This window comes from Prionailurus bengalensis, chromosome C1 (genome assembly GCF_016509475.1).
Source record: "Prionailurus bengalensis isolate Pbe53 chromosome C1, Fcat_Pben_1.1_paternal_pri, whole genome shotgun sequence".
Taxonomy (NCBI): domain Eukaryota; kingdom Metazoa; phylum Chordata; class Mammalia; order Carnivora; family Felidae; genus Prionailurus; species Prionailurus bengalensis.
This window is the reverse complement of record NC_057345.1, coordinates 171,519,175-171,543,721: the sequence shown is the minus strand read 5'-3', so window position 1 is coordinate 171,543,721 and position 24,547 is coordinate 171,519,175. Positions and strand designations below refer to the sequence as shown.

The 24,547-nt window shown below is 35.6% G+C and overlaps 1 protein-coding gene across 6 annotated transcripts in view; it reads left to right on the top strand.

The window, feature by feature from the left end:
* Positions 1 to 24,102, top strand: part of NCKAP1 (NCK associated protein 1) — a 111,325-nt gene extending 87,223 nt beyond the window's left edge. For all 6 annotated transcript variants that reach the window (XM_043577231.1, XM_043577229.1, XM_043577233.1 and 3 more), the window contains 8 exons: positions 4,982 to 5,075; positions 13,025 to 13,107; positions 13,529 to 13,609; positions 17,888 to 17,981; positions 21,089 to 21,205; positions 21,809 to 21,918; positions 22,259 to 22,348; positions 23,173 to 24,102. In XM_043577231.1, coding sequence (XP_043433166.1) covers positions 4,982 to 5,075; positions 13,025 to 13,107; positions 13,529 to 13,609; positions 17,888 to 17,981; positions 21,089 to 21,205; positions 21,809 to 21,918; positions 22,259 to 22,348; positions 23,173 to 23,289 — 786 coding nt within the window. In that variant the 3' untranslated portion in view covers positions 23,290 to 24,102. The remainder of the gene's footprint in view (positions 1 to 4,981; positions 5,076 to 13,024; positions 13,108 to 13,528; positions 13,610 to 17,887; positions 17,982 to 21,088; positions 21,206 to 21,808; positions 21,919 to 22,258; positions 22,349 to 23,172) is intronic.
* The last annotated feature ends 445 nt before the right edge of the window (positions 24,103 to 24,547 follow it).

The window sequence follows — 24,547 nt, the reverse complement described above, 5'->3', positions numbered from 1 at the left end:
CTAATGATTCAGTTTTCTGGAATTGCACAGTACTTTACAATGATTTTCTAAGAGATCCCTTTTAACAAAGATACATACATAGTCCAAATATCCCGGATTTCAGCTACTTGTATATTATTAAGAACTAGAGAAGGTGTTATTTATGACTTTATTTCTGGCCTCTGTGTACTGAGGCATACTTCCATGTGTATTCTTGTATTTTATTACATAAGAAATCTTATGATCATAATATAATGATGTTTCATATAGACAAGTTCAGTGTGTTGTATATTATTCTCTCACATTGAGATCAATCTCCAAAAGTAGTCAGTCTGCCAGTGGTGATTATAATTGTTTTGCATTTTTTAGTGTCCTATAAAGTTACTGCCCTTAGAATGACCTAATTTATGAAATTACAAGAAGAAATAACATTTAGTGTTTCGCTTCAAGTATTGGTAGGCTAGGTTATTTAGACCATTTTTTTTCCTCCAAAAGACAACTTAAAAAGTTAGAGAGCTATATAAAGAAAGATTCTTCTTTCAAAGAAGCTAAAAAAAAAGGTAGGTTAAAATCGAGGAGAAAGTGGGAAGTCAGACACAAGCCTAGCACTGGAAGCCACTTTTGACCTGAAGACGTTTGCTAATCAAGAAGCAACATTTGTAAGATTAAGACACAGTTTTTGTGGTCTTGTGGAGCAAGGGGGTCTGTAATAAAACCCAGAGCCTACCTGCAATGGAGAGTGGGAAATCTGCTTAAATTCCCCTCCACTGTCTTTATACAGATACCTCAAAGGGTTATTATATAAGCCTTCCAGTGCTAGGCTTATGTCTCTGAGTTCCCACTTTCTCCTTGATTGTAGCTTACTTATCTTTTTAGCTTCTTTGAAAGAAGACTCTTTCTTTATATAGCTCTCCAACTTTTTAAGTTGTCTTTTGGAGAAAAGATGGTCTAAATTAGCCTACCAAGGGCAGTTGTGAACTGGATATGATCTGCCCCTCCCAGGTTCTCCAGCCCTTTTGGTGTTACTCTCTTTGTTCAAGGAATATATAGTCTTAAATATGGATTAAGATGGTCCTGGATGAGTTGTGCCCCAAAGTACTTGGCAGAAGATAACAAATATTCTTTGGAGAAAAGTTTCAAGTAATTCTTACAAACTGTTTTTCAAAAACCGTAACCTCTAGCTGGAGAGTGGAAGTCTGTTGGAGATCATTGGAGTGTGGAATAGGAGATTCAGTACTCTAGTTGGCTGTCTCAGGTCATTTTCTCTCCTGCTACACCCTCCACCCCCACCACCAACTTTTGCTCCTGAATTTAGAGTTGTCCTTGTTGGCATCACTTCTTAAGATGGTGAGAGGTTGGATGTGCAACAGTCCCCTATACAGACATGTAATAACCCTCTTGTTTAGGTTTAAGTCTTTCTATGTCACTGCCTACAACTTCTGAGCCCTGCTTGGGTCCTAAAAAGCATGCATCAACTTGCCTTCTATACTGCGTCTTGAGGACCCTTTTATTTCAAAGAGTAAATTTGTCAGTGAAAAAAAGGAGAGCTGCTTTATATTTAATGGTCGTGAATAAATTGTGTGTCAGACATAGCACTGTGCATGCATATTCATGGTAAAATATGTTCATTGCTCTCTGAAGAAGAAAACAGCCAGTCTTCTTTCCTATTAAAATTCTTGGAGTGTTTCATTTGGTGGTGTGCCCATTGAGTCAATATCTCCTTGTAATCCTGCCAAAAGAATCGTTTTTGGCATTTTATAGATCAGTTCCTCCAGTTCTTCATGGAAGACTTTTTTTTTTTCAAATGAAGTAGGAAATTTAAATATGTATTGTGCCAAGAATTTAACACTCTCTTATTAACTGAAAACCGAGTTTATTTTTAGTACTCTTGATATGTTTCATTTGATTTGTATTCACTGATGTTACTTCCAGCTTGCAGCTCATTTGCCAATGGTATTAATCAATGGCTTTAAGTGTGTAGAGAGCTCTCTTTCAGGATGCAATTGAGGGAGAAAAGAAAAACATTTAAAAATGTATAAACTTTTTAAGTAGAGACATCATTAATTTTTTTTTTTTTTTGTGGGGGGGGAATAATGTGCAAACCACTTTGGGGTAATGGTTCTTAAAGTATGGTCCTTGTAGCAGCAGCAGCATTACCTTGGAACTTGTTAACAATGCACAGTTGTTGTTTTTTTAAGTTTTATTTATGTAAGCTCCATACCCAACATGGGGCTTGAACCTCAACCCTAAGATCAAGAGTCGCACTCTCCTCCAACTGAGCCAGTCAAAATCTGTTGTGGGACTAAGACCCAGCAATGTATATTTTAATTAATAAGTCCTCTAGATTGTTCTGATACATACAAAAAATTGGGAGCCATTTCTTTAGGGATTGAGATCATGGATTTTTAAATCAGACATACCTGAATTTAGATTGCATAATCCACTGTTTAGTAACTCTCTAACTTTGGACAGATTATTTAATTTCTCCAAGCCTTAGTTTCTTCAGTTGAAATTAGAATGTCACCTCTCATGTGGATAGGTAAATGGGGTTATTTGTAAATTGCCGGGTACAGGAGCTTAAAAGTGATTACAGTGTCTTTACTATTAAACATATACTACTGTCTCTCCTCTTTCTGCCCTTCTTCCCTGCCCCCCATGCACTTGCACTCTTTCTCTCTAAATAAACTTAAAAAACCATATACCGTAATTTATTGATTCTAAAACACAGTTATTCCATATTAGTATTTCTGAAATTATAGATGTCTTAAAGTTGTATATTAGAAACACTGTGTCAATTTAATTAGTGAAGGTTGTTTTTTTTTTTTTTTTCCTTAACGGCCCATAAGATAATGGTGCACTTAAAATTCAGTGGTGTATGATTCAGTGATATGTGGTATTATGTTCAGAGTGCAGGAAGACTTTCAGGGTTGAGCATATACTTTGTGTATTGATTGAACCAAGTTTGAGCATGGAACAGGTATTGGATTAGCCCCAGAAAGAGTAGGCATTTTCATCAGAGATTGTAGAAATTCAGTTTAGCAAACAAATATGACTACAGATGGGAACATAAAGAGAAATAATCTGAAGTACAGGAATACCTCGTTTTATTGCACTTTGCAGATACTGCAATTTTATAAGTTGTAGGTTTGTGGCCAACCTTGTGTCAAATATATTGGCATCATTTTTCCAACAGCATTTGCTCATGTTTGTATCACATTTTGGTAATTCTCCCAATATTTCAAGCTTTTTCATTATTACTATATTTGTTAAAATGATTTGTGATTACAACTCACTGAAGGCTCAGATGATGGTTAGCACTTTTAGTAATAAAATATTTTTTAATGTTTATTTTATTTTATTTTATTTTATTTTTTTAAATTTTTTTTTTTCAACGTTTATTTATTTTTGGGACAGAGAGAGACAGAGCATGAACGGGGGAGGGGCAGAGAGAGAGGGAGACACAGAATTGGAAACAGGCTCCAGGCTCTGCGCCATCAGCCCAGAGCCCGATGCGGGGCTCGAACTCACGGACCGCAAGATCGTGACCTGGCTGAAGTCGGACGCTTAACCGACTGCGCCACCCAAGCGCCCCTAATGTTTATTTTTAAGAGACAGTGTGTGAGTGGGGGAGGGGAAGAGAGAGAGGGAGACAAAGAATCTGAAGCAGTCTCCAGGCTCTGAGCTGTCAGCCAGAGCCTGACATAGGGCTTAAACCCACAAACTGTGAGATCATGACCTGAGCCGAAGTTCAATGCTCAACCAACTGAGCCATCCTAACAGTAAAATATTTTTTAATTAAAGTATGGACATTGTTTTTTTAGATATAATGCTGTTGCACACTTTATAGACTACAGTGTAGTGTCAACATAACTTTTTGTATCCACTGGGACGCCAAAAAGTTATTTGACTTGCTTCATTGTGGTATTTGCTTAATTATAGTGGTCCGGAACCAAATCTGCAATATCTCCTAGGTATGCCTGTGATATCAAGTAACGTAAACAAAATTCATACTAGATTAGGAAAAATGATTTTTATAAACATTCTGTATAGGTTTTCATATTCCCCTTGAATCAGTTATCATCAGCCTTTGACAAACCCTCACGGCACTTTAACAATACGCTTGCTGTTAAATCTTTGCAGCCAGGCCTGCTGAATTGAAATATCCAAGGATGAAGCTTGGATTTGTATGTACTTTGAAATATGCCCAGGCTTCATCCCTGGATATTTAAATATTACATCCAGACTTTCCACATACATAAAGCCATTATCTCTTACAGAATCCAATTGACTATATTTAATTATAATTTCTAAACTAAATTACTTTTCCAAAACACCTTTTAAGACAAACCTTCTTTAAAGAGTTATGCTTTCTTTAATAGCTGTCTGTACTCCCTTCCCTTATTTTTATTCCTCCATTCTCTTCTCTTCCTTTTTCTCAGTGGTCTCTGAAAGAAGGTAGAGAGTTTTAACACTTCCATTTTATAATTTGTGTGGGAAACCTTGGTCTATTAATAATCCCCATGAAGTGGTACATACCCAGAAATTACTCTCCCTCTGATTGTATACATCTAGTGGTGAACTGTAGGCTGTCCTTGGCTGCCTTTAACTTTAGCAAGTTTTTTGTTTTTTGTTTTTTGGGGTTTTTTTTTAGTTGGAATTTATTGCTCTCTATATCCACTTCAGTGTCTGTTTTTTATTATTGATGCTGTTCTGTGCCTAAGCATTAGATAATCCTTTATCCTCTTGTTTATCTTTATTGCTTTTTCTTGAACCATCCTCCCTTCTTGAATTTCAAACGGAATAAAAACATTAATCCTATATAAATAATTTTAAGATTCTTTTTTTAAACCAACAACAAAAATATATAGCATAGAGCATCTGGATTTCATGAATTGTATTTCCTACTTGCTGGATTGTGATTTCAAACATGCTCTTGTCTCATTAATGCAAGGAGGTCTATGCCTAAGCTAGAATCTTTCTTACTTTTTTTTTTTTGTTTTAGAAACTTGTGGTAGAGAATGTTGATGTGCTAACACAAATGAGGACCAGCTTTGACAAACCAGATCAGATGGCTGCACTCTTTAAAAGATTATCATGTGAGTAACTCATGATACTTTCTGTAAGTATTAAGACCTTGAATTAAGCCTTTATTCAAACATAAATATAAGCACTCCTTAGCTTATGAAGAGAACCAGAAAATTCTTGCAGTCAGAGGATATTTTAAGTACATGACTTATGTATGTCACAGTTGGTTTTTTGGTTTTTTTTACCATACTCTTAGTCCCATGATCAAATATTTAGCGAATATTATCGATTAGTTATAAACTCATTTAATACAAAGTAAGTCTATGTTAATTTAGACTAAAGGAGAATTAACTTTTGAGTTAACTTTCTAAAAATCAACTTTATTGTGGCGTAGTTTACATACAATGAAATCTTTGCATGTAAATGAGCAGTTTGATGGATTTTGACAAATGTATACATCCAAGTAACCTTTACCACAGTCAAGACACAGAGCACTTCCATCACCTCAGAAAGTTCCCTCTCCCTTTGTAGTCAGTTTCTCACCATCCCCAAACCCAGACAAAAACTAATCTGATTTCTATCACTATAGATTAAATTTGCCTGTTCTAGAACTCCATATAAATGGAATCACACTGCATATACTGTTGTGTCTGCCTTTTTTCATTCAATATGTTTTTGAGATTTACCCAGCTATGTTAAGTGAATCAGTAATCTGTTTCTTTTTATTGCTAACTAGTATTCATTGCATGAAAACCTGAGCCCTACAACTGAAAAAAAAAATGTTTTTAATGTCTTCTTGACATTGATTTTTTGTGGGACGTATGTTGTGAAACAACAGTGAATCTTAAATATATATTAAAGTATATTTAGACAGGTAACTTTTAGATCCACTTGAATTTATTTTCATTTGCTTTGTACTTGAACTTATAATTAAAAATTATTCTAAAGTCATACTTTATGATTCATTTAAAAGCCTTTCCAGGGTGCCTGGGTTGGCTCTGTCAATTAAATGTTCAACTCTTGTTCTCAGCTCAGGTCATAATCTCATGGTTTGTGACTTTGAACCCTGTATCCGGCTCTGTGCTAACAGTGCAGAGCCTGCTTGGGATTCTCTGTCTTCCCTCCCCCTCTCTCTGCCCCTCCCTGCTTGCTTGCTTTCTCTCAAAATAAATAAATAAGCTTGAAAAAATAAAGGCCATTCCAACAGTAGAAAATTAATCAAATACCAAATAAAATATTCTTTGTTTTTGAGAAAACCAGAGTTTATTCTCCCAAATAAAAAATCGTCCTGAGGAAAATTAAAGCCATGCATGTATTTTACATAATACTTCTCCTTTGATAATTTTATTTACTTTTTAAATTTTTTAAAAATGTTTGTTTTTGAGGGGCGCCTGGGTGGCGCAGTCGGTTAAGCGTCCGACTTCAGCCAGGTCACGATCTCGCGGTCCGTGAGTTCGAGCCCCGCGTCGGGCTCTTTGCTGACAGCTCAGAGCCTGGAGCCTGTTTCAGATTCTGTGTCTCCCTCTCTCTCTGCCCCTCCCCTGTTCATGCTCTGTCTCTCTGTGTCTCAAAAATAAATAAATGTTAAAAAAAAAAATTTTTTTAAAAATGTTTGTTTTTGAGAGAGAGAGAGCACGGACAAGCAGGGGAGGGGCAGAGAGAGAGACACACAGAATCCAAAGCAGGCTCCAGGCTCTGAGCTGTCAGCATAAGAGGCCAACACAGGGTTCAGAGCTGAATTCCGATGTTCAACTGATTGAGTCACCCAGGTGCCCCAATAATCTTCTTTAATTTTATTTATTAATTTAATTTAATTTATTTTATTTAATTTTTTAATTTTTATTTTTGAGAGAGAGACAGAGTGTGAGTGGGGTAGGGGCAGAGAGAGAGAGAGAGACAGACAGACAGACAGACAGAATCCAAAGCAGGCTCCAGGCTCTGAGCTTATTATTAGCACAGAGCCTGATGCAGGGCTCAGCCTCAGCACACTGTGAGATCACGATCTGAGCCAAAGTCGGACACTTAACCAACTGAGCTACCCAGGCACCCCATGATAATCTTCTTTTGAATGTTAGGCAGCTATATAAAACTTTATAAAAGTGTAAAATGATTTAGAGAATTACTTTATTAGGCTGTCTTCAAAAATGCTAAAAAAAATGTAAGCTTATTTAATAAAAATCAGTATAAAATTAAACTATATGATATGTTGCCTTGTAGAGCATGTCAGTTGTTGCCAGAACTGGGAAAAGCAAACAAGGAAGTTTTTTGGGGTGATGAAACTGTTACCACAGTGGCGAGGTGGTTACACAAATCTATACATTAAATTTTTTTTCCTAGAGCTATATACCAAAAGAAGGAAAGAAGGTCAGGTTTACTGTATGGTACTTAAAAAATGAAATTAAAAAGCTAAAAATGAAAGTACTGAGTTGGTAGTATTAGAGGGAGGTAGAGTGTGAATAAATACTTAGTAGGAAATTATTTTTAAATCTCTACCTGATCTTTTTTGTTCATTGTTTTACTATGTACTTACATTTTCTAGTCTTGTTTTCTTTATTCTTAATTATTTATTGTGTGTTTCTCCCGTTTTTTAATAGTAGATCGCCCAACCAGCCTAACTACTTAACTTTTTACTAGTAAATAATGTTTTGACAATATCATCTGGTTAGAAGCATTTAATCCACTCCAATGTTCAGTGCCTGTTTACTGTTAACTTTAACTCTCTTGTTTGTAGAATCGAAACAAAATGAAATTGTTAAAACTCCAAACAGTTTGCAAATTTTCAAAGTAAAATTCATAATCCTTTATGTAGATTTTATTTACTTGAATTTTTGTATATGGTAGTGGTGATTCATGACTTAATGGAATTGGCCAAAATCTAAATTGCTCAGTCTTAATGACCCATGTATGTCAAATTTGCCTTTAAATAGAATTTATTAAATCTTTTTGGGGATTTGAAAAAAGAAAAGATCTGCTTGCGAATGGCTTATTTAGTGGAGTAGAGAAAGCTCTTCTTTCAGTTGAACTATTTTCCAAAATTCTTTTGTCTTAGATCCCTATCTTTGTGCTTCCTTTACCCTATATCCAGAAGTTGATGTACTTTTGTAGCAGTTTGACTTTCATAGCTGACAACCACATTCTTTTAATACCTTTAAAAAGCAGTATAATTTATTAAAAGTAGCTTTGAATTGGGTGGTAATCTGGAATTAATCTTCAGTTTTAGGACTTTCTAGCTATGTGACTTGAGCAAATTTAATGTCTCTCTGTTTTCTCACAGTGTGTCTCAAGGGGCTAGGTTAATCACTTTATTGACTTTCTTATTATAAATCTTTATTTCCTAATTTTGCCCTGACTTTGCCACCATCTGCAAACCTACAAGTTGCCTCCAAAGACCTTTACTTTAGCAGTACTTTGAATGTTTTTATCACCTGAAATTGCTGTACTGGTAAAATCTTGAATTTGAAACTCTACTCTCAGATCATAGTCCTGTCTTATGGCTTTCCCACTCCTCACTCCTTTGCCCCTATTAAATTTTTTGTCCTGGCTTATTGAAACTTTGACCTCTCTCTATTTTCTAATCAGCCACTTCCTGGTTTTACTTCCTTATCCATTCTGGACTATAAAGTTTAGTGATTTTAATTGCATTCTCCTCTGTGCTGTCATACTCCGACTTTGCTACACTTATTGCAAGCAGTTTCCCTGATCCCAGAAAAACCTCCTACCCCCTGGAAGCCAGGGGGTAGGAAAATACCTTGTAAAATAACACTTGTTATTGTTTTTTGTTAAGCTTGCCTCTTATTCATCCCTACCATTCTTCACGTTGCTAAATTTTACTAGCTTGAATTTGCTCCTTTGTCTTCCAAATTTTCTATTTACTCTTGTACATCATAATGTGGTTACTTTCCTGAAACCTTTCTGGAACAGGTCATTAGTGACTATCCATTTTCAAAATCTGGTCCTTTTTCTTATTCTACTTGATTTCTCTGTAGTATTACCTCTTTTGCTCTCCTTTTTATTGAAACTTCATTTTCTTCATTTGCCAATACTTTTGTCTCTTACCTTTTGCAAGCCACCATTTTACACTCCTATTGGGAAAATGTATCCAGTCTTATGTATCAGTGTGTCTTTAAATATTCATCTCTAGCCTTGATTCTCTCTCTGGAGCTCCAGGCATTTAATACCAAGTGCTAGTTTGACAAGGGTGTGGTCCATGGACCGGAGTTTGTTAAGAATGTAAATTGTTGGCGTTCCACCCCAGACCTACTAAATCAATTTGCTGGGACCCAACAAGTGATTCTGATTCGCACTGAAGTTTGAGAAACACGGTTAGATATCTATAGCTATATGACCCACAGGTACTTGGCAACATCTCTGGAATAGGAAGGATATTCCCCTCATGGGAGGTATAAGTGGGTGGGGAGAAAGCCTGATACACTTTTATTGCCATTTTATTACCTCCCATGCCATTCAGCCAGTGATTCTCACAGGGAAATTTGGGTATGCTCTCTGACTCTTCTTGTCATCACATTCCACATCCAGTAGCTGTATCTTCCAGATTAGAGTCTGCAAATTGGTGGGTCATGTTTGGCCCAAGGATAGAATTTGCTTGGCTCTATCCTGCATTAAATTAAAAAACAAAACAAAACACAGTCTCTTTGATCATTATTTTAAAAATGAAAGATTTTTGCATAAATATCCAAACTTCTGGCTTCCTTCCTGAATCCGAGGACATATTTCCCCACATGGCAGTGATTGGCTGGAGCTAATAAGCAGTTGCCCCCTTTAGAATTTTTTTTCTCCAGTTCCTTCCTCTCATTATTCTTTCCCCATTCTACTTAACTATTTTATGTTACCTGCCATAGATTTGAGCTTTTAACTCCTTCAGACTCCACCTCTTAAATGTGATGCCTGAATCTATTCCTTTTATTCCCTTGGTTCCCATTTAAGGCTCTGTCATTATTTTGTGAACTACAGTTGTGGCTTCCTAATGAATCCAGTCTTCCCTTTCTAACCCATATTCCACATTTAGAGTCATATTTCTAAAGGTTTCTTTTCCTATCACTCTTTATATTAAAAAACAAACAAACAAACCTGAACTACTAACCTTTCCTTGCTGGAGCATAGTCTCAAACTCCTTAGCATGGCATTAGAAAGCCATTATTTAGATCAACCTCCTATCCAGACATTCTTTCTAGAAACGTTATTTTCCCCACTGCTTTTTCTTGCCTGGCCTGAGATCCACATAGCCTCTGCTCTTAGTCTTGGGATATGCCTTAGCCTGTTTGGGCCGCTACAATAAAATATCAAAGATTGGGTAGTTTGTATGCAACAAATTTGTTTCTTACGGTTCTGGAGTCTGGAAGTCCAAATTCATGCTGCTGGCATGGTTGGGTGAGGCCCCTCTTAAGCGTCACAGACTTGTCATTGTATTTTCACATAACTGAAAGGGATAAGGTTCTCTCTGAAGCCTCTCTTACTGAAGGCAGTAATCAAATTATTGAGAGTTCCACCCTCATGGCTTGAGTACCTTCAAAAGGGCACACCTCCTAATACCATCAGCTTTTTGGGCTTAAGATTTTAATATATGAATTTTGTGGAGACTTAAACATTCAAAGCATAGCAAGATATTAATAAATTATGGAGGCTAAGAGGAAGTGCCAGTGGTTAAAAAGGTATGGCAAATAATTCATTAACAATAAGTTAAACACATTTCTTACCATGAAGTTTCTCAGAACTTGAAAAAAAATTTTTTTAATGTTTATTTTTGAGAGAGGGAGAGAGAGAGATAGAGTGTGAGGGGGAGGGGCAGATCCGAAGCAGTCTCCAGACTCTGAGCTTTCAGCAGGTGCAGGGCTGGTGCAGGGCTTGAACACACGAACAGCGAGATCATGACTGAGCCAAAGTCGGATGCTTAACCAACTGAGCCACTCAGGCGCCCCTCAGAACTTTTAATGTGTCATTATTGTTCAAGGGGAGGTTGTGGGATATAGTTTTGGCAAAATTATTTGATTAAGTTCTGGGTATCATCACTTGGAAAATATATGATTATACCACACTACTTATTTTCTGATATATCTCTGCCTTTCCTTTTTCTGGATTCCCTTTGTTTGTTGTTTGCTGATGTGGAATGCTTTTGTTTTCTTAATGTTCTTTTATGATCATCTTGGGTGATATTTTCTTAAATAGTTCCTTTCACCCTTTTTCTTCTCTCCTTTTCTGGCTCGTAACAATTTCCTAGTCTTCTTTCTTGAATAACCGTGTCATTAAACATCTTCTAGTCTGAGTTTCACTCCACTGAGTGTTAGAGAAAGATTAAAAATACTGATTGATTAGACTAGTTCCTGCTCATGTGGATTGTATAACATATTTGTGCCTCACCTCATTTTATTAACACTACTGTTTTAATTCTCACCACGTTTTGGCTTCTGTTATGGCTGTTAGTATGTTTTAATAAAGATGCTATGGTCAAGTTTTAAACAATCCACACAAGACGTAGAAAGTCAAAACAGTTCTCTGCAATCCTACTCCTCAAAGGCAACTATAGTTAACAGTTTTCTATATGTTTTTCTAGAAATATGTTATCAAATATATGTGTATATATATGTGTGTGTGTGTGTATATATATGTATGTATATATAACATATATGTATGTATGTGTGTGTGTGTATATATATATATATTATATACTGTTTTTTTTTTTTTAATTTTTTTTTCAACGTTTATTTATTTTTGGGACAGAGAGAGACAGAGCATGAACGGGGGAGGGGCAGAGAGAGAGGGAGACACAGAATCGGAAACAGGCTCCAGGCTCTGAGCCATCAGCCCAGAGCCCGACGCGGGGCTCAAACTCACGGACCGCGAGATCGTGACCTGAGCTGAAGTCGGACGCTTAACCGACTGCGCCACCCAGGCGCCCCAATATACTGTTGACTCTGAACAACATGGGGTTTAAGGGCATTGCCCCCACCCCCCCGTAGTCAGAAATCTGCATAGAAATTTTGACTCCCCCCAAATTTAACGACGAATAGCCTACTGTTGACCAGAAGACTGATAAACAGTTGATTAACATATTTTATATGGTATATGTATTATATACTATATTCTTACAATAAAGTAAGCAAGAGGAAAAAAATGTTACTAAAATCGTAAGAGAAAATAAATTTATAGTACTGTACTTCATTTACCTGTGGAAAAAAATCCACATGTAAGTGGATCTGCACAGTTCAAACCTGTGTTGCTCAAGGGTCAACTGTATATCTTTTATCTCATAAATAGGATCATCTTTTCTTAGTTTTCTTGGCAGTCCATTTAGACTGTTACTTAATGTCTAGATTATTATTCTGTTTATATTTGTGTTCTTATTATACAGTATTATGCCTTATATATCAGGAATAATTCAGTAAATGTTTGTTGGCTTTTTAAAATATGAAAGTATTGATCCTTCCAGTTCTAATTGCCTTGAGTTTGTTAAGTTTTAATACTGAATATATAATAATAATTTTCAGAATAATGCTTTCTAACGAAATGTAAATTATCAAATCTGTTTATAGTCTTTAGCACCCTGGTCTTACCAAAACTGCTTGTGATCTCAGTAGTCATTTTTTTGTTTCTTGGCTCTCCACACCTCAACAATTTAAGAATTTATCATCTCCATGTTCTGGGACCTCTGGGCATTTAACTCCTGTCCACTCTGTCAACTTACTCTTTCTCCCCGAGTCTCTCTCTCCACCCTCCTACTTCTACCATTTCTGAGAGGATTATCTGGGTGGCTGCTTATGTGATCATTTCAAGATTCTGGTGAACTATCTAAATCATTTTAAAGAATAGTGTGTACTCCATATGAAGTAAACTATAATTTCCTTAGTTTTAATATCAGCTTTCAGTACCTTTGCCTCTTTAATCACTTACTCTAATCAAATTGCTATTGTGCCTTTTATCATGGGAATTTTATAACTAAAAGTTTTCTCCAAAGTTAAGAAACACTCTAATTCCTGTTCTTCTCCTCTCCTTTCTTCCAATTTAGCTGTTGACAGTGTCTTGAAGAGGATGACAATAATTGGTGTAATTTTGTCCTTCCGGTCATTGGCACAAGAAGCACTTAGAGATGTAAGAAACCATTATAAGTACATATCCAGTCAAATAATCCCTGTTAATTTCCCAGAAATTAAAACTTACTTAAAATTCCAGTTTTCATAGTTATATATAATCAAATATGTAGAAATTAGGGTTATTAAATTTATTTTTTATTTTGGTATTGAAATTGGGGGTGGGAGGTATAGTTTGCCTAGATACTTTACTACATTTTCAACTTCACTCTTCATTGAAGCATTTTCCATTTTGGCTTTACTCAGCTTGGCATCAAACATATTTCATTTCTCCGTGTCTTAGTACTTTAGAAAATCATGTGAAAATAGAAAAAGTAAAATAATTTTTATGAAAACTAGAAATAATTGAATGGTAATATTTAATAAATTTAGGATTTGCCATTTAAAAATAAGTCTACATTTTTATTTGTTGTCCTGCCTAGGTCTTATCTTACCACATTCCTTTTCTTGTAAGTTCAATTGAAGATTTCAAGGATCACATTCCAAGAGAAACTGATATGAAGGTAATAAAACTTCTATTTGGATTTTAACATTTTCTAAAATGAAATATGAGTTACATATGAAATAAAATTTAATAAACTCAAAACAATTGTAAAGTTTCTGTTTTAGAGTGATTAATTAGCATGCTGGCCTTTGAAAATACATCTTTGAGAGCTTAGCACTAAAATGCTGTGTGGGCATTTTGAAAGTTCATCTTCCTTGGTCACCTATAGCAATGTAAAGTGGGTTGGTATTGGTCTTTTTTCCTTAAGCTTATAGCTTTTTATACATGGTCATTATTAGCAGAATAAGAAAAACAAGCCATTGAGATAGGAGTTGTTTTGTTTTATTTATTTTTTTTTTCAACGTTTTTTTTTTTAATTTATTTTTGGGACAGAGAGAGACAGAGCATGAACAGGGGAGGGGCAGAGAGAGAGGGAGACACAGAATCGGAAACAGGCTCCAGGCTCTGAGCCATCAGCCCAGAGCCTGACGCGGGGCTAGAACTCACGGACTGCGAGATCGTGACCTGGCTGAAGTCTGACACTTAACCGACTGCGCCACCCAGGCGCCCCAGGAGTTGTTTTGTTTTAAATAAAGTAAAGTTCAATCTGTTTTTTTTTAATTGATGTTTAAAAAGTCTTATAAAAGGATGTCAATTATAGGGTATAATAAAATTTTAATATCCTGTTTTTATGCATATAGGAGAAGATTAGTAACCACATGTGAGTTTATGATTTGTGTTTTGAAAATTTTTTGATCATGAAATCCAACTCACTTATTTACTCCCAGCATTAATTAACCAGTAGTTACACATCCAGTAAGTGACCTCATGTATATGTTTTCTAAACTTTCATGTGTCTTGGAAAGATTATTTTTTGTTTCATATTTTGAAATGCAGTGACTGAAAAAGTTACGCTAAAGTCTTTTTATGACACTCAAGTCTTCTCAGATTGAAGCCTCTCACTTTCTGAGGCTTATCTTTCATCGCTTGTCCATCCTTGTCCTGTGCTCTTCCCTTTCCTTTTCTTCCTCTGCCCCTCTCTTCATATATGTATCCTGTGAGGTAACTAGTTCTTCCCAATGTGCATGCTCACATCTGTCTGTGTCATTCTCTCATTTATTCTACCTGCAAATCTTGCCCTTTTCTGTTTCTGCCTTTTGAAATCCTGCTTATCTTTTAAGGCGTGATTGAGTTGCCATCTTCTAAGAAACATTCCTTGATCCCCAGGCAATAAAGGATTTCTTTTTTCTTATTATTATCAGACAACTTTTTGTTTATCCATTGTAGAGTTAAATAAGTTCTGCCTTGCATTATAATTGTGCTTTTCCTTTTAAATTTATACTAAGTTGTAAACATTTTGAAGACCGTGTTTTCTATATTTTTGTTTCTCCCACAGTGCTTTGCATAAACATTTGAGATCAATGATTTCCTACGATTTTATAATTGAAAACCATGTATGATGATTAGTGCAGAATTGTTAAGTGGAAACAACTGTAGAAAAAAAAGTTAAAACATTAAAGAATCCTTCCTTGAGAATACACTGGTGTGTGGATTATGAGAATACTAATTAATATTCTGAGCAACTATCTAATTCTCTTAGCACCAACATAATTATGTTTAGTTTTTAGCAAACTTTCAATAGAACTTCATATTTTAAAAAAAAACCAAACATGTATTTTTTTAAGTTAATCTATTTTTAATTGAAGTATAGTTGTCATACAATACATTAGTTTCAGATGTACAATGAAATGATTCAACATTTATACCCATTATGAAGTGCTTGCCTTGATAAGTATAGCTACCGTCTGTCACCATACAAAGTTACTATAACATTATTGACTATATTCCCTATGCTGTACTTTTCATTCATGTGACTTATTTTATATCTGAAAGTTTGTACCTCTTACTTCCCTTCACCCATCTGCCCAGTCCCCCTCCCTTCTGGCAACCACCAGTCCTCCAGATACATATTTAAAAAACATTTTTTTTTACATTTATTTTTGATAGAGACAGAGTACAAGTGGGGGAGTGGCAAAGAGAGAAGGAGACACAGAATCCGGAGCAGGCTCCAGGCTCCGAGCTGTCAGCACAGAGCCCGACTCAGGGCTCAAACTCACAAACTGCGAGATCATGACCTGAGCCGAAGTCGGATGCTTAACCGACTGATACATATTTTTAATAGCTTTATTTATAGTCACAGAGTTGTGTAACTATCACCACAGCCAATTTAGAGCATTCCAGAAAGAAACCTTATGCCCATTAGCAGTAATTCCCTAATTGTTCCTAGTCCCAGCCTTAGGCAACCACTAATCTACCTTCTGTTTCTGTAAGTTTGCCTATTCTTGACACTTCATATAAATCATACAATATGTAGTCTTTTGGTACTGGCTTTTACTTAGCATAATGCTTTCAAGGTTTATTGATGTAGCATGTATCAATACTTCATTTCTAATTGCTGAATGATATTCCATTATATGGGTATACAACATTTTATTTATCCTTTCATCAGTTGATGGTCATTTATGTTGTTTTCACTTTTTGGCTATTATAAATAATACTTCTGTGACTATCCATATACAGGTTTTTGTGTGGACATATGCTTCCCTTTCTCTTAAGTATATGCCAGGAATTGAATTGCTAGGTCATATGGAAACTCTATGTTTAACCTTTTGAGAAACTGCCAAATTGTTTTCAAAGTGGTTGTGCCATTTTTCATTCCCAGCAGCAGTGTATGAAAGTTTCACTTTCTCTGTATCCTTGTCAATACTTGTTGCTGTCTGTCTTCTTAATTATAACCATGCTAGTGTGTATGAAATGGTGTCTCCTTGTTTTGCTAAACATTTTCCTGGAATGATGGATGTTGAACATCTTTTCATGTACTTATTGGCTGTTTGTGTATCTTCTTTGGAAAAATATCTGTTCATATCATTTGCTCACTTTTTCACTTGGATTGTTTGCCTTTTTAATTCTGAGATACAAAATTCATTATATGTTTGGATACAAGTCCAGTAACAGATACATGCTTTGCAAATCTCTTGTTCTGTGGGCTGTTTTTTTCATTTTCTTAATAATATCTTCTGCAGCACGAAAGTTTTTAATTTTGATGAAGCCTAATTTGTCTTTTTTTTTCTTTGATTACCTCTGCTTTTGGTTCCCTAAGAAACCATTGCCTAACCCACAGTTGAAAAATTTATACCTATATTACTTCTAAGAATTTTGTGGTTTTAGCTCTTATGTTTAAGTGTATAATCCATTTTGAGTTATTTTTTGTGTGTAGAGTGAGTGGAGTAATTTTTTTTGTGGATCACAAAAAAAAAAATGTTTTCCTAGAACTTAATCCATGGCAATTTCTATTTATTTTAAGATACACAGTTTTACTTCATATTTTATACTGAATTTTTTTGTAGCACTGTCAGAGGTGACCAGTTATGTAGGTGGTTATATATATATATATCCTAAATACATGAAATCCATATGTGACACCAAAAAGAATTACTTTAGTCATTAGAAATTCCTTTATGGGGTTTTAAGTCATTACTCCTTAAAAATCTATGATGGGCCATCTGGCTGGCTCAGTTGGTAGAGCATGCAGCTCTTGATTTCTGGGTCGTGAGTTCAGGGACCACGTTGGGCATGGAGCTTACTTAAAAAAAAAAATCTATTATGGGGGCTCCTGGGTGCATCGATCAGTTAAGCATCTGACACTTAATTTCGGCTCAGGTAAATGATCTCACAGTTTTGAGTTTGAGCCCTGTGTCGGGCTCTACACTGACAGTGTAGAGCTTGCCTGGGATTCCCTCTCTCCTCTCTGTGCCCCTCCCCTGCTCACTCGTTCTCTCTCTCTCAAAATAAATTTTAAAAAAATTCTATTATGGTAAGTAATTTACATATTTATGGCTATGGTATGATGAGTCATTGAACCACCACAGTTTTTCATTAAATAAGTATGAGTGTAAATATAAGTTCAGTGATTTTGATTTGCTTTTGTTCATTTATTTATCTTTTGACTTGATACATTATATCCATACTTCCAAAAAAAATAATGTTAGGCTGATTTTGTTGGCATTTTATATAGAAAGTATACAAATTTTCTTTGGCCTTAACAACAGGAAGTTCTAACAAGCAGTACATCATGAACTAATAACAGTTGTTCATTATAGGTTAGTTGTGCTGTTGTTCCTGTTTCACCTAAGGTTTGAAATCTAGTGTTGTTGTAGGTAGACTCTAATTTAAACAGTATTATCTTTTCTTAGTAAAGTGAGATTTCTTACTCTGTAATTCTTACATATTTCATCAGGTTGCAATGAATGTATATGAGTTATCATCAGCTGCTGGATTACCTTGTGAGATTGATCCTGCCTTGGTGGTAGCTCTCTCCTCACAAAAATCAGGTAAAATGCATTAGTAAGTACATATTAGTCTTAGTTAAAATTATCAGGGCAACACAGATATAGATGTGGTACTTATTTACTCAAATGCCTGCTGAATGTCAAACTTGCATTTTATTTTATTTTATTATTTATTTATTTATTTTTATTTTTATTTTTATTTATTTTTGGTGTTTGGAACATAGTCCTCATACAGGTTGATATTTAAACCATAAGACTAGATGAGATTACTGAGATCAGTTAGCTGAGGAGGATCAGGGTCTGAGCCCTGGGACACTTGCAACTTTAAGAACTCCAGGAGAAGAGGAGGAACTACCAACAAAGAAACTGAGAAAGAAGGATGGATGAAGGAGAAGAAAAACTAGGAAAGAGTAGCTTCCAGCAAAGTGGAGAGGAAATGATCAACTATGTAGAATTAATATGGGCATTAGGTAATGTTGCCAAGAGCAGTGGAATTTTTGGAGCAAAAGGCTGTTAGGGCTTTCAAGCGAATTGGAAAAAGGAATAGGAAATAATCAGTGTAAAACAACTCTATCAAGAACTTTACTGTAAAAGGGAGCAAAGAAATGAAATTACAGTAGTTAGAGGAAGGAATAAAATCAAGAGAAGGGCTGGAGTACCTGGGTGGCTCAGTTGGTTAAGCGTCCAACTCTTAATTTCAGCTCAGGTCATGATCTTTGTGGTTCATGAGTTTGAGCCCTGCATCGGTCTCTGTGCTGTTTGGAATTCTGTGTCTCCTTCTCTCTCTGCCCCAACTCCACTCGTTTGCATGCATGCTCGCATTTTCTCTCTCTCTCTCTCAAAAATAAACATTTTTTTAAAAAAATCAAGAGAAGAATTCTTTTCAGGAAAGAAACTAGCAACATTTGTATACTAATGGAGATGGCCCAGTAGGTAGCATAATTGATAACTGGAAAAAGGGGCGCCTGGGTGGCACAGTCGGTTAAGCGTCCGACTTCAGCCAGGTCACGATCTCGCGGTCCGTGAGTTCGAGCCCCGCGTCGGGTTCTGAGCTGGTGGCTCAGAGCCTGGAGCCTGTTTCCGATTCTGTGTCTCCCTCTCTCTCTGCCCCTCCCCCATTCATGCTCTGTCTCTCTCTGTCCCAAAAATAAATAAACGTTGATAACTGGAAAAGGGTGTCCTATTTTCATTGAACTAGAGCTATTTACCATAGAGTCTGTACATTGTTATATTGTATTAAACATTTAAAAGATTGTAAGTCCAGCTCTTTGAAATGTAATACCCAGAATGCTGTAGATATTTCTAGATTTTTCTACAAAGTAAGTAACATTTTATCTGTTTCTGATACTTAAGTGCCCATCCCTGTCCTCTTGTACCTAGCATGTTTGGCTGGGTTCATCTGTTCTTTTTTTATTTAACATTGATTTTTGTCTCATTCTTCATGCAATATGTTAATTTATAGTCACATGAGTGCCTCGATTACTCATTTTGCCACAGTTACATTTTTCATAACTAAATTTTAAAAAGTTTTTTTAATGTTTATTTTTGAAAGAGAGAGAGAGAGAGGGAGAGAGGGAGAGAGAGAGAGGGAGGACCAAAGAGAGGGAGACACAGAATCCAAAGCAGGCTCCAGGCTCCGAGCTGTCAGCACAGAGCCTGATGTGGGGCTCAACCCACGAACCGTGAGATCATGACCTGAACCGAAGTCAGATGCTTAACCGACTAAGCCAGGTGCTCCCATAACTAAATTTTAAAAACACATTCTGGCCTTTCAATTCTTACGTATAAGTGGTGGGATGAATAGTAGGGTAACTAGAATTTCCCAGGTACCAGATTCAAGTGCCTAGGTAACGTGCAATTTTAGTACACATTATAATAAATGTTTTAGAAAGGATTAGGTCTTAAAAGACTTAGGGCGGTGCTAGTTATTTTTATTTATGACTGGTTCCTTCTGTCTTCTAAAATGGAGAGGTTGGAAATCTCCACTTTCCACATTTATGTCTTTTAAATAGTAATAGTAAACTTCAAATCACTTTTATATCAATTCTAGAAAAAAAGTAAGGATTTTTTAAATGACATTACAGAGTATTTATGATATAATAAATTTTCTAAACAACAATAAACAATTTTTTAATACAGTAACATCAGTTTTCGGGGTGCCTGCGTTGCTCAGTTGGTTAAGTGTCTGACTCTTGATTTTGGCTCAGGTCATCATCTCATGCTTGTGAGATCAGGCTCTGCATCCGGCTCTGGACTCCACACTGAGTGTGGAGAATGCTTGGGATTCTGTCTCTGCCTCTCCCCCTGCTTGTCTGTCTGTCTGTCTGTCTGTCTCTCTCTCTCTCTCTCTCTCTTTCAAAATAAACATTTGAAAAAAAATTACTTACCAGTTTACACTTGAGAAATTTTAGGGGGTGTCTGGATGGCTCAGTCAGTTGAGCATCCTCTTGATTTCAGCTCAGTCATGATCCCAGAGTTGTGGGATCCAGCCCCGTGTTGGGCTCCATGCTGAATGTGGAACCTGCTTGGTATTCTTCCCCCTCCCCTACACCCCTGTCTCCTGCTAGTGCGTACGCGCGGTCTCTCTCTCTCTCTGTCTCTCTCTAAAATAATAAATAAAAATTAAGAAATTTTAGGATTCCACTTATCCTAATCACAGTTTTAACCCTATAATCTTACAATTTTTATTTTTTTTTTTAAATTTTTTAAATGTTTTTTAATTTATTTTTGAGACAGAGAGAGACAGAGCATGAGCAGGGGAGGGGCAGAGAGAGGGAGACACAGAAGCTGAAGCAGGCTCCAGGCTGTCAGCACAGAGCCTGATGTGGGGCTCGAACTCACCGACTGTGAGATCATGACCTAAGCCAAAGTCAGAAGCAAACTGACTGAGCCACCCAGGCGCCCCTAATCTTACAATTTTTTAAAAAATTGTCTTTTTGTTAGAGGTTCTTGAAATATGCTTGAGTAGTGATAATAACCAATGATGTATATTATTTCTGTTCTATATTTCTTATAACAGTTCTGATTAGTTCTGTAGAAGCTCAGTAATGTACTTTATACAAAAATTAAAATTACTTTTTCTGGTTTAATTATTAACTCAAGTAATTTTAAAGAAGTACCTTGGTTTTATTTTTAATTTTCTCTCTTAGAAAACATAAGTCCAGAAGAAGAATATAAAATTGCCTGCCTCCTTATGGTCTTTGTGGCAGTTTCTTTGCCGACACTGGCTAGTAATGTGATGTCTCAGTATAGCCCGGCTATAGAAGGTAATAGTGGTTTAAAATAATTTTGGCAATGAAAAAGTCAGGAGTTTTGATATAATAGATACTCTTCCAGTAATTAAGGTTCATTTATGATAGAATGTAGGTTAACTTACTAGCCACTTAAGTAGTTTTGTAACCTTGAGTAGTTGATTTTCTTTTTCTAAGCTTTCCATATCTTGATATATGAAATGTGTGTGTGTGAACCTTTGGGTGCTTGACTGTGTGTGACAGGGGATGGTGAGGGAGTATCCAACTCTTAAGATTGTTTTGAAGATTGCCAAAATGTAAAGCAGCTAAGAACTTCTTTTTTAGGTTTTGGAGAGAATATAAAACTATAATTTCTTTTAGGGATTTTTTTGAAAATATGCCTGTTCAACACAGGCATAATCATTTGTTGCTTTTTTTTTTTTGCTATAGTATTTTTGAAAGCACTAGTCCTCATAACAGTGAAAGGAGAGCAAGGCAGGCTGTGTCCCAACTCTTTTTAATAACTCTTTTGAATCACTATGTAGATTGTGAAGTCATTCATTAAAGACTTGCCTTTTATGTATTATTTGAAATTTTGGGGTCTCGCAAAAACCACAAACCCTATTTGCACTTTCTCAGGGCACTGCAACAACATACATTGCTTGGCTAAAGCCATCAACCAGATCGCTGCAGCTTTGTTTACAATTCACAAAGGAAGCATTGAAGACCGACTGAAAGAATTTCTGGCGGTATGTATAATCTAATAGCAGAACTCATGACATTTTATGAGAAAAATGATAACTGTCAGATACAACAGAATAAATTCTCTTTATTTATTTATTTTTTCTGGAAGGAGGACCAGGTGAAGGCAGGCATTAAAATCCAGGAGCCATTTGACATTTTTTCCCTTAACAGATCTCTCCTAGAGCTCTGCAATATGATCTTCTTTTTTTCTAAGCTGATGTTTGGACTGCCTTAGAATTTTGCCCATTATCTTATATGTAGCTGTATGATAAGTTGAAGCATACTGAAAATAAACAAGTAACTTGTGAACATTAAAACTTACTGAAAATGTCTGTATACTTTAAGCTTGCATCCTCCAGTCTACTGAAAATTGGCCAGGAGACAGATAAAACAACAACAAGAAATAGAGAATCTGTTTATTTACTGCTAGATATGGTAAGTCTCATTTTATTTTTTATTAACAACAACAAAGTTTCTGTTATTCCTGATAGTCTTTTCTTGGGATTTAGTAATTAAATATCAGTAAGAGCTGAAGTACCTTTTTGATCCCTTCTGTTCAGTTCACTCTTTCTAAATATTGTTGGAAAGACTGACATCACTTGTATTTTACCAAATGGCAACCGTATCAGAAGACAACAAAATAAAAGATTTGCATTCTTGGATTCTCTATGCCTAGTCAGTGCTGTCTCTTCACCATCCAAACCAGCTATGCTTGTTTCTACCATGTGACTCTTCCCTCACTTGAAATAGTTTCCTTTTCCTGCAGAGATCTGTATCTGTCTTATGATTTAGCATACGCCATAGCTATACTCTTTGTCTAGGTAGACTTTCCTCATTACTCTGGCCCACATTAATCTTTCATCCCTTTTGAACTCCTGGCTTTCCACTTCATTACAGCTGGTCTTATGTTTATTTGGCTTTTTTACTTAGTCTTGGGAACCCAGTGGGACTTGATGATATGGACCGTATTTTGAATATGTTTGTATTGTCTTGCATGTCTAGTGTACTATTGAGGGCAAATGTGAAAGTGCTCAATATATTCCTGTTGATTAATAGACTTCATTGAAAAGTGGTGATTTTAGACATTTTGCTAGCAAAACATTGTGACACATTTATATTTTAGGTTTTAAAGTAAAAGGAAAATTATTTTCTATCAATTTCTAATAAGAACACTATAGAAATTATGATTTACTGGCTATGAGTAAATGTTCCCATTATAAATAACTTTAATTCTTTGATGAATTTTTGCAACTTTTCAGATTGTGCAGGAATCCCCATTCCTGACAATGGATCTTTTGGAATCTTGTTTTCCTTATGTCTTGCTGAGAAATGCGTACCACGCTGTCTACAAGCAAAGTGTTACATCTTCCGCATAAAATATCTACTTATTGAAGACAAGCACGCATTTTTGTTGCTTTGGTTTTACCTGTAAACTGTGGAACTGTTTTACCTTGAGGCCTGAAAAGCAGTTTTGTGGATTATAAATTTCTTTCCTACGATTGTATTTTCTGATCATTGGTTTCATTTAATATGGTTGTACTACAGTATACTTGGTTGATTTAGCTTTTCCCTTCACTGAATTCACTAAAATTATTCCTATAATTTTAGAATATCATTGTTTGGAAAGCATACATTATCTCTATGTTTTTGATATTTGAAAATGAAAAAACCCTTTGCTTGTTTATTTCTGAAAAAGAATTGTATTTAGTGATTATTTTAGATAGTGATATTATAGCATTCATCTGTGTGTAAATTATTTCATATAGGGAAGAGTTCTGATCTGTACCTATGGTTCTTATTGAAAACAAAACTGGATGTGCATTTCTGTGATGTTATGAATACATTTCTACTTTATTTTGAAACATTTGCCAAACTAAATACTGTAACACTATATAACATTAAAAATGTTAAAGGACTGCTTAGCATTAGAAGCAGACTATGTCCGGAAATTCTAAAACAGCAGCATATGTTGTTGCTTGTATAAAGCCTGGTGATAATTTTTAGACTAACTTCCATGGTGCCCTACTGGCATTAGCACTACCATTGTACCCTGCTGTATAATAAACAATCTTAGACATTTATCAATTGTTGATACAAATGTTAGTCCCTAACCACTTTTTATATGTTTTAAATTTTTGAAATTCAAGTGTACCTGCCATAACATAAAATAAACACTAGACTGTATCCCATTTTGAATTATTTCCTTAATTATGTATCTCTAGAAATGTATTCAATAATATGAGAGTTTTAGTTTCAACTTAATTTAAAATAAACTTTAGGAATGTCTAAGTATAGCATTTGATGCCAGGTCAGCTGTCACAAACTTTGCTTAAATATGTTGAAAAAACACTCCACAGGAAAAAAATTTAAACAAAATTTGAAAATAAAATCATAACATTTTTTAAAAATTAAGAACTAAAAGGAAATTTGTGCCATCACATTACTAATTGTTTATGTGACCAAATGGACAGTTAGATGAAAGAATGGGAATAGAATGATTATGGAACTAGCGTACATGTTGCTGAGAACTACTACATCAATCATGAATAAATGGGAAAGACCTGCTTAGTGGTTGGCATGGAGGGCAGAGGAGCTCATTTTGTTTAAAAACTAACCTGTTTCTCAGCAGCTTCC